Here is a 12,998-nt window from a genome sequence, read left to right on the forward strand (position 1 = left end):
TGTTGTTCCTGTACCATGGCATATCTTTTGCTTATCACCGGTAAGGGTTGAAGATTCTCTGCCTTAGCAATATAATGATGTTGCTAGGAGATGCCTAGACTTTTATGAGGCACTTTTTCAAAGGCTCCTTTGCTATATTTTATAGACTTAGATCTCTTACTATTGTGTATAGTCATTCTTTTCCCTCAATTTTGTGCATTCTGTTGTTGTGTTTTCCTACCTTGGTCCAGTAGCTTCTGCCTTGGCTCTCTATTTCCCACCTTCTGAGATGGGTTATGGGATTTCCATGCAGTTCTGTCTGACAGCTTGTGGAGGTTTATGCTAGAGAGAACCCTTCATGTGTTGCTGCTTGCCACTCCTGGTTGAAGGCTTTCCCAGTTTTCTTTTGTTGCCCTCTTTTGCTTCTGTCACTAGTGAGGAAAGAAATCCAAAAGGCATGAATCCACCAGTCATTGTTCCACTGGATGTAATAGTTCCTATGTCTAGAGATATATACTTTTTTATTTTTTTCCCTTCCTTCTCTTTTTTCTTGTCTCAACAGTTTTTCTCTAAATTGTTCTTGGGAACTTGAGGTAAAGGTTCAAACAGTGCACTGTATAGTCCTCCTCCAGAAGATCAGTGAGAAATAATGATATTCCATCAGCAGAGCTGGAAGAGGAATTCTTTCAATTTAAAATGTTACCAGTTTCTGGTAGAGCTAAAGTTGAGCAATTGTATACATGGACCCTTCAAAAATCCTCTCTGCCGCTGTCATGCATCGGTCGAGCAGAAGTACTCATGTATTAAACATGCATTTGTTGCACCGATTATAACCTTAACAACAACTTTTTTTTTTTTTTTTTTTTGTTTTACTTCCAAAGAAGCTTGAAAGCACAAGACCCCTTCTATTCCCATGCATGCCAGAGCCTCTGTGTGGGATGCCATTTGCCTGCAATGAACTGCCCACAACTGTGTCAATGGCTTGATTTTTTGATAGGATCCAGGCTGCGCTCTTCTAACCCTCAAGTTTTGCACTTGCAGAAGCAGGGCTCCAGTTGTCTGGTGTGCTACATGCACTTTTACCCTCATCCCTGCATCTCCATCAGTCTTTTTGAATTACCTGATGTCAACAGCCTGTCGCTCTGGCTCTAATTACCTTATTTGATACCATTAGTAGCATTGTGGATTGGCTGTGTTTACCTCAGGTCAAGAGAGCAGCTCCTTTTTTATGTGCATGGCAGCAGGAATCAGCAGAGGGCTCCTGAAGGGAAGATGCAGAGTTCACATTATGTGATCTTGGTCTAACCTGGGGAAAAGGATCTTTCCTTGTTGTGCAGAATTTTTAAGTTTGCATCAGAGAGCTTTCCTATCTCTTAGAAAGGACTGTACGCATCTGCAGCCATATCATAAGCTGCTGCAAGCAGCACAGAGCTGGCTTCTGTGCTCCTGGCTTTTGAGTGCAGTACTTTTCTGCTTTGTCCCACACAAGAGCACTTCCTGTAATCAGTAAACAAAATGGAAGTACCCACCAAAAGGTGATCCTCCTTCCCCTTTGTTTTGGGATTGTTTGACTTGGATTTTACCACCTGGTTATGTAGTTGTAAATAATGATGATCTTCTTTGATGATCAAATGTCCTGTTCCGTCCTTCTTCAACGACAGTGAATTGTGTGTCTGTGGTGGGACTCTGGGTTGAATGGCAAAGAGGATGACTTTTGCCAGGCTTCTTTTGGGGCTCTGGTTGTTCAAGAGCCAGGTCCCCAGGCAGCTACTCTCTCTACCTGTGTATGCCATGGTGTATTGTTCACCTTACCAGTGCCCTGTGGAGAATCTGAGCTCTCATGCTTCACCTCCTTGCTCTGACTCCAAGAAAGAACAAGTTAACCAGGCTATTGTTCTCTTTTTGTGCAGTCGTCTTTTCTCTGGTGTGGCTGATGCAAAGTATCCAGACACGATTGCTTTGACCTTTGATGCCACCAACCAGTGGCTTTCTTGTGTATACAATGACCACAGCCTGTATGTGTGGGATGTCAAAGACCCAAAGAAAGTGGGCAAGGTGTACTCTGCTCTGTACCACTCCTCCTGCGTGTGGAACATTGAGGTATGTTGTCTGCAGACACGGGTGTTGTGTTGCAAGTTGCAGCTGAGGAGGTAATCTGCAGAGCTGCCAAATTTGAATGCAAACACTTACTGCAGAGAGAAAGAATTGACTCGCATTTCCTCCTTTGGTTAATATGGTTGCTACAGGGCCCAAGTTGGAGTTGGGAAACAGTTCTTTGACTGCACTGTAATGGCTGAGCAAATGCGTTAGATGCAGTGTGTTGCTGGAAAAAAAGTCTTACCATTAAAAGGTGAGGGGTGGGGGAGAAGGAGGGCAACTGGGCAAGGCTGGATTCAGAGCACTAGAGTTTACTGTTAACCTCAAAAAACATTATTTGAGGTCTATCGTGAGCAAGTGCTCTATGGTCAAAGGAATGAAACAAGTGATAAAATATCAATTCTGATCCTTCTTAACATATTTACCAGAACATCCTGAATTAGTATCTCAAGTGGCTGTTATCTTCCAATCTGTCTAGTTGGTTTTCCCTCAGAGAGACAGAGGGAAGGAAAGGGCGTATAGGCAATAATATAATTGTTAATACGTTGAAATAAGTCCAACAGTGGTCAGGAAAGGGGGAAGTAGAAAGAAAGTGGGAAGAGGTTGAGGGGTCTTTTTGTTATTATTTCTTAATAGCATATAAATTATTACATTACTAATTTATTTATTATTTTGTTATTATGTATTAATTGCATTGCACTCTTTCAATTATAAATTGACAGTAGTAGTTGAAAATTACAAACAGCAGTGCAAGGGTGTTGTTGCATGTTCATTGTTGCCTGGTCTTTCAGTTGTTCTCTTTGAACTATTAGAAACAAAGGATGCTGATTTGTTGCATGCTTCTTAAGGAGATTTCTACATTAAGGGGAGATAAGTGAGCATTTGTTTGAAATCAATATGAAGCTCTGGTCTGCAAACAGTTTTTCATTAGGAGAACTGTCTGGCTCTCATTTTTACACAACGGAGAGGACAGCCCTTTTATCTCATTTTGTTTTTAAACTTGCTACCAGTTTCAAGGATGCCGAGTGCCAGGCAATCTCATTCAGGGGTTGATTTTCCCTGCCCTTAGATGTATCCGGAGGTCAAGGACAACAATCAGCCATGTCTCCCCCCTGGTTCCTTCATCACCTGCTCTTCTGACAACACCATCCGTCTGTGGAACACCGAGAGTTCCAACATTCATGGCACAGCCCTGCACCGCAACATTCTCAGCAATGTAAGATTCCCAGATTTTGATGACCTCCTTGCCCTTGGGGTTGCTCTTCCTCATGCACTGGTATTCCCAAGGCCCAAACTTCTTTGGATCTTGAAGTCAACGCAAGCTTCTCAATGAGCAGAGCACAAGTCCGGTAAAATGCATGAACCTGAAGAAATATGAAGGTAGTATCAGGTGGAAAGACAATGTGTCTGAAATGTCACTGTGGACTATTGGTTTTCCATAACCACCCAGGATTGCCAAGCTGTCTTCCAAAATGGCTCATGCCCTGTGCTTCAGGAGAGCTGTTTCTCTTTTTCCCCATCTCTTCAATGTGTAACCTATTTAAGATTTGTTTGGAAAAAGTGCATTAAGAGGGAGAATATTCATACTGGACAGTGATTACTTATAGGCATTTGCTTCCGTTCTCAATTGTGTTGGAACACATCCATGGGCACACCAGCACTGACCTGAGCATTCTTGGCAATCTGCTTGCGGTGGAAAAAGCTCCTATTTTTTCTATCAGAGTGTTCTCAAAAGACATGAACTGACTTGGATGATCCCTGGAAGTGTTTCACGTTCCTGCTGTGTCCTTCGCTATGTTGTAGTCACTAAACCCAGAGCTTATTTCTTGTGTGGGACATGCTGTTAGTTTCTAACTTGAAGGGGAATCTATTGCAAAATGTTACAGTGAGACACAGCTGTAAAACTTTCATCCTACAATAAGAAGAGGCTGAGTGCTGGCTCCTAGCTAAAAGATCCCACCAGTTAGAGCATTCCTGCTGATGAAGCGTTTATGTTTACCAGGAGCCCCATTTGTAAGGCAAATGCTTCACTTGTATATTTTGTAACTAGTTAATATTTCTGGGCATATTGTCTCCCCAGGACTTGATGAAAATCATTTATGTAGATGACAACACTCAGGTACTTCTGGACACTGATTACAACTCAGCAGGAAGTGCAGAGAAAGCTGATGCACAAGTGATGGATACGAAGGTGGGGATACGCACTGTCTGTGTGAGTCCTAGTGGGGAGCACCTGGCCTCCGGGGACAGGATAGGCACTCTGAGGTAATCCCATTGAGCAACTTGTGCAGATTGTGGGTTGGGCAGGCATGAGAATCAAAACCAGGTCTTGCTGATTTTTATTAAACATACTGAAATAAGCCATGTTGTATCTTAGGATATATGAGCTGCAGTCTCTGAGGGAAATGCTGAAGGTGGAAGCCCATGACTCTGAGATCCTATGTTTGGAATACTCCAAACCTGACACAGGTAAATGTAATTGAGCTTCTTACCTTTTCCATATGAATGTAGCATTGAGCAAGTCAGAATGTCCAGCCCATGGGATGTCAGAACTTCCAATGGTGAGCTGCTACTGGACTTCAGAGTAGGCTTCTAGCATTGAGTCAGTAGAGCTGGACTTCAAAAAAATCTTCTTTCTCATACTTTTTCTTGGAATACCTTAGGCTGAGATTTAAACATGTTCTGTCTGGTGTTTTTTATAGTGTGAAATCCACGGTGCTCCTTTGTGGTCCATACGTTCAGTTAGCTACAATGTAATGTTTTGTCCTTACAGTGACTCAAGAAACTGTTTTAAAATAGTGACTGGAAAAGCAAACAACTTTTTAGTAATGTTCTTACTTTCTTTCTAACTTTCTGACAGGCTTAAAGCTCTTAGCCTCAGCCAGTCGGGATAGATTGATTCATGTCTTGGATGCTGGAAAGGACTACAGCCTGCAGCAGACTCTGGATGAACATTCTTCTTCCATCACTGCTGTAAAGTTTGCAGGTAGAGAATCATGGCTTCCCTCCAAAGCTGGATTTGAGTATTGCTGTTGTTTCATTGTGGCTGTAAAGTAATTTTAACTCCTTAAACACTGGATTAGGCCAGGCTGAAGCTGCATCTGCTTTTTGGTCATCTTCTGTAGCTGCAGTCCTAACAGAAGAGGATATGTGACGATACTTGCCTTCTTTTCCCTTTTGTTTTTTTCTTCTGTCCTTCCTTCCCACTCAAAAACCCCTTCCTGATTTGAATTTCTCAGCATTTCTTTGGAAAGGTCTTTCCTGCAATGATTTGCTCCCTTTAACTGGTGTCCAATAGCTACTTGCTGTTCTTTGGGAGGAGAACTGTGGAACAGTCATCCTCTAAAGAAATCCCCAAACCCACAAAAAACTAGTCACAAGTAAATTTGTCATTGAAACAACTATAAGACTTTGTGTTCCTGGTAATGGAGCACATTGCATCCGCAGCACTCAGTTACTATTGATGGTCAGATGTCAGTGTGTTGTGTTGTGCCAACACCACAAGCAAGGGTGGCAGGAAGGCAGGCAAAGGTAGAGGCCTCACTGGCAATGGGAAAGCCCTACTGTATCTGAACAAGGTGGAACAGGTCACCAATTCAAGGTCAGGATCAGTCTGGAGACAGTGAGTAGGATCAGTCACAGTTCAGTGCCTACCAGGCAAGGCAGGTTCGAATTCATATTGGGAAGCTGAGTCCATGGTTCAGGGTCAGGATCTGGATCAGTAGGATATGTGGTCAGGCGCAAGCGTGGCTGCGATGCTGCTGCAGTGTAGCTCAGCTGGGGTTCAAAGATGAGAACCTCAGTTTGAAAGTAGCTTCCAAGTGAAGGGAACTTGCTAAAGCTCCATAGCAGGGGCTCTCTGAAGCTGCTTAGGTCTTTTCATTTTTTTTTCTGAAGGAGCTCTGATGCCAGTAAAAGTTTCTCAGACAGATCTGTCTTATCAGTGAGCTGGCCTTGAATACAGCCAGCTAAACTCTTAGGAATAAGGGATCTGCACTCAAGGCCTGGCAGTGAAGGCCTTTGTGCTAGTCTCTGAGCCAAGTGCAGTTCTGCTCTAAGTGTGTGCAGTTCAAGTGGACTTGTGTGGTATTGGATCCATTTTCATTACATGGAGTTTTATCAGGTGTTGCTTTGCTGAAGGAGCAGGTGGATTACAAAAGAGTGCTATGGGAAGAAGGAAGGCCTCCTCCTGATGTAAAAAAGGGTAGCAAGAAACACATGACTGACTTTAAGGACTGGAAAGTCCTGGAATGACCTATTACCCATTTTCAGCTCATAGCAAGTGTGAACCTGTCATACTGCCATGGAATGCTGCGGCATATGGAGAATAAGCATGTGAGAGTACTGTCTGTGGGGAAGGCAGAATTACATCCTGATCTGTTGTGTGAAGTCTCTGTATGAAGACTTTATGCACTGTGAGCATTAACAAATGCTGCCTCTGAGAAAGGGGCTTCTGTTTTGCCGTAGCATCCTGCTGCTTAGGTAGGCGTCAGTCTTAGCTGATCAGGACTGGAATAAATGAGCAGTGGTATAAATTGAAATATTTCCTCCACCTTGTATTTATGTTTATTTTTTAATGGGCTTCTGCATTTTTGTTCCAGCCAATGATGGAAAAGTGCGAATGATAAGCTGTGGGGCAGACAAGAGCATCTATTTCCGCACTGCGCAGAAGGTAACCTTATTTACAGCTATTTGTGCACTTTTTTTTCATAATGTCTCACAAAGGAGCTACTTTAAAGAATACTCTATCAGAGTTTCTGTATGAGGTTGTTGCTATTTCAGCCTCAGTGTCTCCCGCTGACTCGATGCAAGAGATTACATTCAGAGAACTAGTTCTGTGAAGCATGCAGCTGCCTCCAGCCTGACCTCTCTCAGCAAGATGCAAAGTAGAGAACTGTTAGGCTATCTGCTTTTCTTTCACTGACAGGGCTATTGTAAGGAATTATTAAAGAGTATGGGCTAGAGAGGAGTTCTTTGTGGCTCCAGTCCAGCAACTCCCAGTAGACCTGGAAGGATTGGTTTATGAGAGGACTCATCTGTATTTAGAAGTTTTTAATAATGGGTTGACTACTTGATTTTGACACAGTCTTTGCTCACATGCTTAGACAGGAGAAGGGGTTCAGTTTACCCGAACGCATCACATTGTAAGGAAGACCACTCTGTATGACATGGATGTGGACCCCAGCTGGAAATACGCAGCTATTGGATGCCAGGATCGTAACATCAGGTGAATTTACTTCCTGTCTTGTAAATATTTTTGCAGTCATAAGTGAGTTGACCAAGGTGGCTACACCTCCACTGTTGTTCCTCTAGGTTCTTTGATACAGCATTTTCAAACAGATCTGAGGCCTCACCTTCTGCTCGTAAATAAAGGGTCTTACTCTCTTAACTCTTTCTTTTAGTATGAAGGAGCCACAGGTGTTCTTAGAGCAGGGAGGCCTGATTGAAGCTTATTAAGAGCCATTCCTGCTACATAAGCATTAGCCATTATGAAGGGTGGCAAGGTTTGTCAAGGTTTCCTTCCTTCCATTTGACCCTTCCTTCAGTGCCATGATCCTATATTTGTTTTTAATTATCAGCTTGAGAATTAAGCCTCATATTAATTCAGATACCTGCATGATGATATATCATCCAGTCTTGAGCCCCTGTAATACTGTCGAGGTAGTTTCTTGAACAATTTAAGTGACTGGTGATTATAGCTCATAGAGTTCATTTCTCCACTTTCTGTGGCTTCACCTCGTTCCCTGAATCTCATGTGGAATGAGGTGTAGAAAGAGAAAGAGATCCTGGTGACAAGAGCCACAGAGCAGTATCAGCAGAATCGGTGACATTGTCTTATGTCCCCCTCAGGGTTTTCAACATAAGCAGTGGGAAGCAGAAGAAGCTTTACAAGGGATCTCAAGGTGAAGATGGCACCCTCATCAAAGTAAGCTGTTTTCTTTCTGTCTCCCTTTCTTTCTGCCATTTTCCTTTTTTTAACTATTCTTACTGCAGCTGAGCTAAGAAAATTGAATACAAGTCTGAACACAGTAGCTTTTTTTTTTTTGGTTTGCTTTGACTTGCTCCATATATTGTCCCTTATCCTGCTGCTGCTTCCTCCTACCTCTCTCCTTAAGGGCTGGTAATGTATTTGAGTTTCATCAAGCTAAAACAGGAAAGAGTCAATGAATGCTGAAGCTGATGTATAACTTCACTCTCTGTCCTGTTTCTGAAGTAAGGCACAGGCCCATGCTGTAAAAGCAAGTAGAACTGCATCAATTATCTGTCAGGAGATGATTTAGTCCATTTACTTTACTTTCTGCTCCAGACAGCTCATTCTGGGTTTCTTGACTATTTTGTCAAGATAATTGAGGTGGAGCTGCCTGTTGATCAATCTTTGAGAAATTTGTGTTGCCAAAGGGCAAATACAAGTGAAACTCCTTACGAGTCAATGAAATTAAGTAGCATCTGTCCTGAAAAGCCCATATTCATCAAGTCTTGGAGTGCTGGGCAAGGCCAGTACTGTTTGGGGAGAGTCTGTTTGTGTTTCCCACCTGCTGAGTGCATCCGGGGCTTGATAAAAATGAAAAATTGACACTACACTTTATTGCTGGTAAGTTCAGGTAATTGATTAGATCTTTCTCAGACCACAACTCATGAAATGTTGCTGGGAGCTGGATTTTTTTTGTTCTTAATATCCTTTATGGTTTTTTTTTTTATGTGTAGCTCCACTGGGGAATCTCAAATATTTTTAATGCTGCTCTGTTCATTTTTAGGACAATTATGTAACCAAAGGATTATGGTTGCCTCTGGAATTTAAACTTCTTTGGCATGTTGTTCTGAGATCATAACATACATTGCAGTCTAACAAGCAGAACCCAAGCAGTGACATGCGAAGCAGAAGATACAGCAACAAAATAAATATAACCAGAAAAAAAGAGTTGTCCTTATTTAAATGCTATGTCTCCCTCAAAATGCAGACATTTTCACGCTTGGTTCCTTAAAGCTCTACAAAGGACAAAACAGGACATTTGGTGACAGTAGCTGTATTTGCTGTGCAGTGCTGCATTAGACCTAGGGAGGCATTTGGAAGGGGTTTTATATTTGAACCAAGATAAAGCAACAAATGGGTGTACATGGGAGGAAAAAAAAAACCACAATCCCAAAATGGAAGTTGTAAATACTGGAGATTTGACAGTACCATTATTGAAGACAGTTTCTTGGCAGCGTTGAGTGTTGTTTTTTTTTTTTTGTTTCTCTCCTCAAGATCAGAGTCTTAATATTCCGCTTAACTCTGTCAGCTCTGATTATTTTGGGGGAGGAGCAGGGGTGTTGTAGTGGTGTGTTCTTTTTTGTTGTTTTGTTTTTATCTTAAGATAGAAGAAAGTAAGACCCTAGTGGTAAAAGGGAGGATGGAGAAAGAGGTGTAATTTGATCCATTTGTAGTTGTGCCTTCACAGTCATGAGGACATTTAATGTCAGTGCATTTAGTCTCTGATTAGGTTGTAACACTTTAGTCAGACTGGACATTTGTCCTTGGATGCTAGATAGCCTGGTACTCAATTGGAGTCCTTTGGGAGCTACTTGCATTTTATTTAATAAATAATATTGCATATTATTTATGACCATTATGACTGTTTTGGGTATTCTGGACTGTGTTCATGCAGTTTGAAGGCACTTTCTCAACAGATCTTCGCACTTCTCTTATCTACTAAACCAGGTGCAAACAGATCCCTCTGGTCTTTATATTGCAACCAGTTGTTCTGACAAGAATCTCTCCATCTTCGATTTCTATTCTGGCGAGTGTGTTGCAACCATGTATGGGCATTCAGGTAAGGCACAAACTTCTGGAAATGTGTTTTTTTCCTGCCAATGACTATATAGTGTGGTCTGGTACTAGTCAAAGCTTTCTGAAAATTCCCACCCACTAAAGTTTACCCAGTGGGTATTTTGGAGTAGGTTGTAGTTGAATGGAGCTATAATAGCTTATGGAGTTGTAATAGCTTATTTCATTGTAATTTCAACATTTTTCCAGACTGCATTTTGCATTGCAAAACACAAGCATGCACGTGCCTGTCTGGCCTTTTATCTGTTTACATAGGTTTTCCTAATAGCCTATAAGGTAATCTGTGTTTTTTCAGCATATATTAAATTTCACTATGATGTACCCTCAGCTCCTACATTGTCAGGGATGTTCTATTATAGGCAAAAAGGGACTTTAGTCTTCATGCTTACTTTGCTGTGGGATACCCTTTCTTATGACAAGCCTAGATTCTTTGTTAAATGGTTATGCTGACTGGGGCTTATTCATCTGTGAAGCATATTGACTTTAATCAGAATTTGAGTTGCTGAGCACAGATAGGCTGTTTATTTGGATAATGACCTCTTCTACCCATTGGAATAATTCAGGGAAGGTTTTTTTTAACTTGTGTTTTGTTTCATGCAGAGATTGTAACTGGGATGAAATTCAGCAATGACTGCAAGCATCTAATCTCTGTTTCTGGTGACAGGTAAGAGTGGTCTGCTTGTTTGGGATATCAGCTCATGCCATCTCACACTGCACACTTAAAGTATGTCATGAAGGAAAGTAGACTTATTTTTTTAATGAGGGATGTTTTATGAATTCAAATGAAGCCTTTATTGCTTCTGAATCCTAAGTGTGTGATATTGGCAAAGCTTACAGTTTATATTATTCTTCCATGGAATGAGACACGCATGTGAAGTTCTTCCTTTGCGGTTGTTTGACTGTGTGAGTACTGTTCCCTGCTGGAAAGGAGACAGGGATGTGGTCTGTTTCCTTGCCAGCCTTCAGTTCTGTAAAGTAATGCAGCTTGTAATTGTTCTGACCTGTGGTGCCAAAACTTTGTCTTACGGTATTCCTGTTTGTGAGGTTTCATCAGGTGAATGAGTCTGTCTAGCAGCAAAAGGGACAGGCTTGTCCCTGCTCTTCTTTGCTCCTGCCCATATGGTCCTTTTCCCCTAAGTCAGCTGTGGTGCAATTGACCCCTCGTTACGTTGATTCAGGCCCCTACATCAGCATGCTTGCAGGCTGGGTTTTCTGCTGATTTAGTGAGCTAAATTAGTTTGAGAAAAGCTTAAGTAATCACCAGACTGAGCTGAAGGGGAGAAGGAGAATACAAGCCTAACCTGATGATGGTAGAGGTGAGTGGATCCACTACTTCAGCCGCTTTAAGCATTCATTGATTCCAGGACTGGAATTCTTTCTTTTGAGAAAGATGGTTCCTGGAGTGCCGTTTCAAGGTCAGAGCAAGCCAGGTTCTTTCTCTTTTTTTTCTTTTCTATTAATAAAACAGTTGAACCAGAAAAGGGGTTTTAAAGGCTAGGTTGTTACAGAACATAAAAATATATCACCTTAAATTGTAACAGTTGGTTGTTGCTATCTTTAAGCAAATATTAAATAATTTGGTTTTCCTCTTTCTTTTACTTTTCATGTGTATAAATAGATTAAGGGGAAAGTTGCAGAAAAAGAGTACTTCTATTGTGGATTTTGGATTTCTGATAAATTCCAGGAATGTGGAAGGTTTGAGGTCCCCAGTGATCCTTATGATTTAGTGTAATGTTCCTATGTTGATTGTTTCCATGAGAGAAAGGGTCATTTTCTTCACTAAGGATAGGGAGAAGATGGAGGAGAAGTGAGGAAAGAATTCATGAAGAACTTTGCTGTAAGGAGAGGAGAAAATGTGTTTTTAAAGGAGAACAGGCAAAATAGTCTGTTCACACACAGCAGCATGTGCAAAGAATAAAGCTGAGAATAGAAAGAGAATGGAGGTGGAGACAGGCACACAAGAAATGGGAGACCAGTGTGAGAAAAGTACTGCAAGGGAAAAAAAGGGCAGCAAAAGGGGTGGGTGGGATCGTGCTTCTGTAGAGTGTTGTTTTGAATGTTATTGTATGTTAATGTATTTACAAGTTTATGCTGTTTGCTGCTTATCTCCAGCTTTGATAGCTGTGGGTGTGGGATGAATGAACAGGCCAGATTTGCTTTCTGAATTTTGTTTCCTACTTTTCAATATTGTCTCAGCTGCAGATTATGGTTAATGTTAGGTTTGAGAGGGTTTGGGAAGCAGCTGACTGCCCCACGTTGCCATAGTTCCCAGATGCAGTGCCTCACCACTTTCTCCTGGCTGAAAAGCCGAGGTGGGAGGATGACAGTTTGTTCACGGTTGATGGGAAGAGTCTCTGTGTGACTTCTGTAGCTGGGAGTGACATTCCTGAGCTGTGTCGCAAAGGGAGTGGTGCTGGGGGCAAGAAAGGAATTTTTAGTTTTTCATTACAATCCCCACAGACCGCAAAGTGGGATTTCTTTTTTCTTGTCATATGGCATAGAAATAGAGCCTTTTGAAATGTCTTCTCTTGAGAGGAAAAAAATGGAAAAGATGGAGGCTTTCAGAATCCTGATCTTTTTGGCATTTTCCTCATGTCTAGGAGACCAAAGATCATGGCCTTTGTTTAAAATGGCAGGGCAAATGAGTTTTTACAACCAAGCAAGGAAGAGTAGAAAGGCCCTCATTGAAAACTCCTTGGTGAATGGAATACTTGGTATGAGTCTGGTGGCACTGAGGGGTCTTGAAGAACTTGATTAAATCCTCTTTGGATTCCAAAGTACTGTGCAAGATTTAATAAATTATAGTAGAAGTGCCACCTCTGTTTCTACATCAGTGTAAGTATAGAAAGGAAAGATGTGTGAGATGAAAACAGTTAGCTAGCACTGAGGTTAAATTTCGAAGAAAATGCTAGTCATTGTACTTTTTAGTAGCTGAAGATGAGATACAGTATTGTGATGAGGAATTTATTTTTTTAAATTATTTTTTAGCCAGATCTCTGAAGAAAATGAGACCAATGAGGTCATGCTGTTTCCTTCTCTTCAACGCTTTTGAATCCATTGACCAAATTCAATCAAATTCTTTAGAAGGTTCCTGGAT

At 41.5% G+C, this 12,998-nt stretch overlaps 1 protein-coding gene across 8 annotated transcripts in view; it reads left to right on the forward strand.

The window, feature by feature from the left end:
- MAPKBP1 (mitogen-activated protein kinase binding protein 1) overlaps positions 1 to 12,998 on the forward strand; it is a 102,627-nt gene that overhangs the window by 63,691 nt on the left and 25,938 nt on the right. For all 8 annotated transcript variants that reach the window (XM_054067482.1, XM_054067487.1, XM_054067481.1 and 5 more), the window contains 10 exons: positions 1,890 to 2,079; positions 3,146 to 3,292; positions 4,157 to 4,341; positions 4,454 to 4,545; positions 4,937 to 5,062; positions 6,678 to 6,748; positions 7,182 to 7,303; positions 7,927 to 8,002; positions 9,776 to 9,887; positions 10,502 to 10,565. In XM_054067482.1, coding sequence (XP_053923457.1) covers positions 1,890 to 2,079; positions 3,146 to 3,292; positions 4,157 to 4,341; positions 4,454 to 4,545; positions 4,937 to 5,062; positions 6,678 to 6,748; positions 7,182 to 7,303; positions 7,927 to 8,002; positions 9,776 to 9,887; positions 10,502 to 10,565 — 1,185 coding nt within the window. The remainder of the gene's footprint in view (positions 1 to 1,889; positions 2,080 to 3,145; positions 3,293 to 4,156; positions 4,342 to 4,453; positions 4,546 to 4,936; positions 5,063 to 6,677; positions 6,749 to 7,181; positions 7,304 to 7,926; positions 8,003 to 9,775; positions 9,888 to 10,501; positions 10,566 to 12,998) is intronic.

The sequence above is a fragment of the Cuculus canorus genome, chromosome 5, assembly GCF_017976375.1.
Source record: "Cuculus canorus isolate bCucCan1 chromosome 5, bCucCan1.pri, whole genome shotgun sequence".
NCBI lineage: Eukaryota > Metazoa > Chordata > Aves > Cuculiformes > Cuculidae > Cuculus > Cuculus canorus.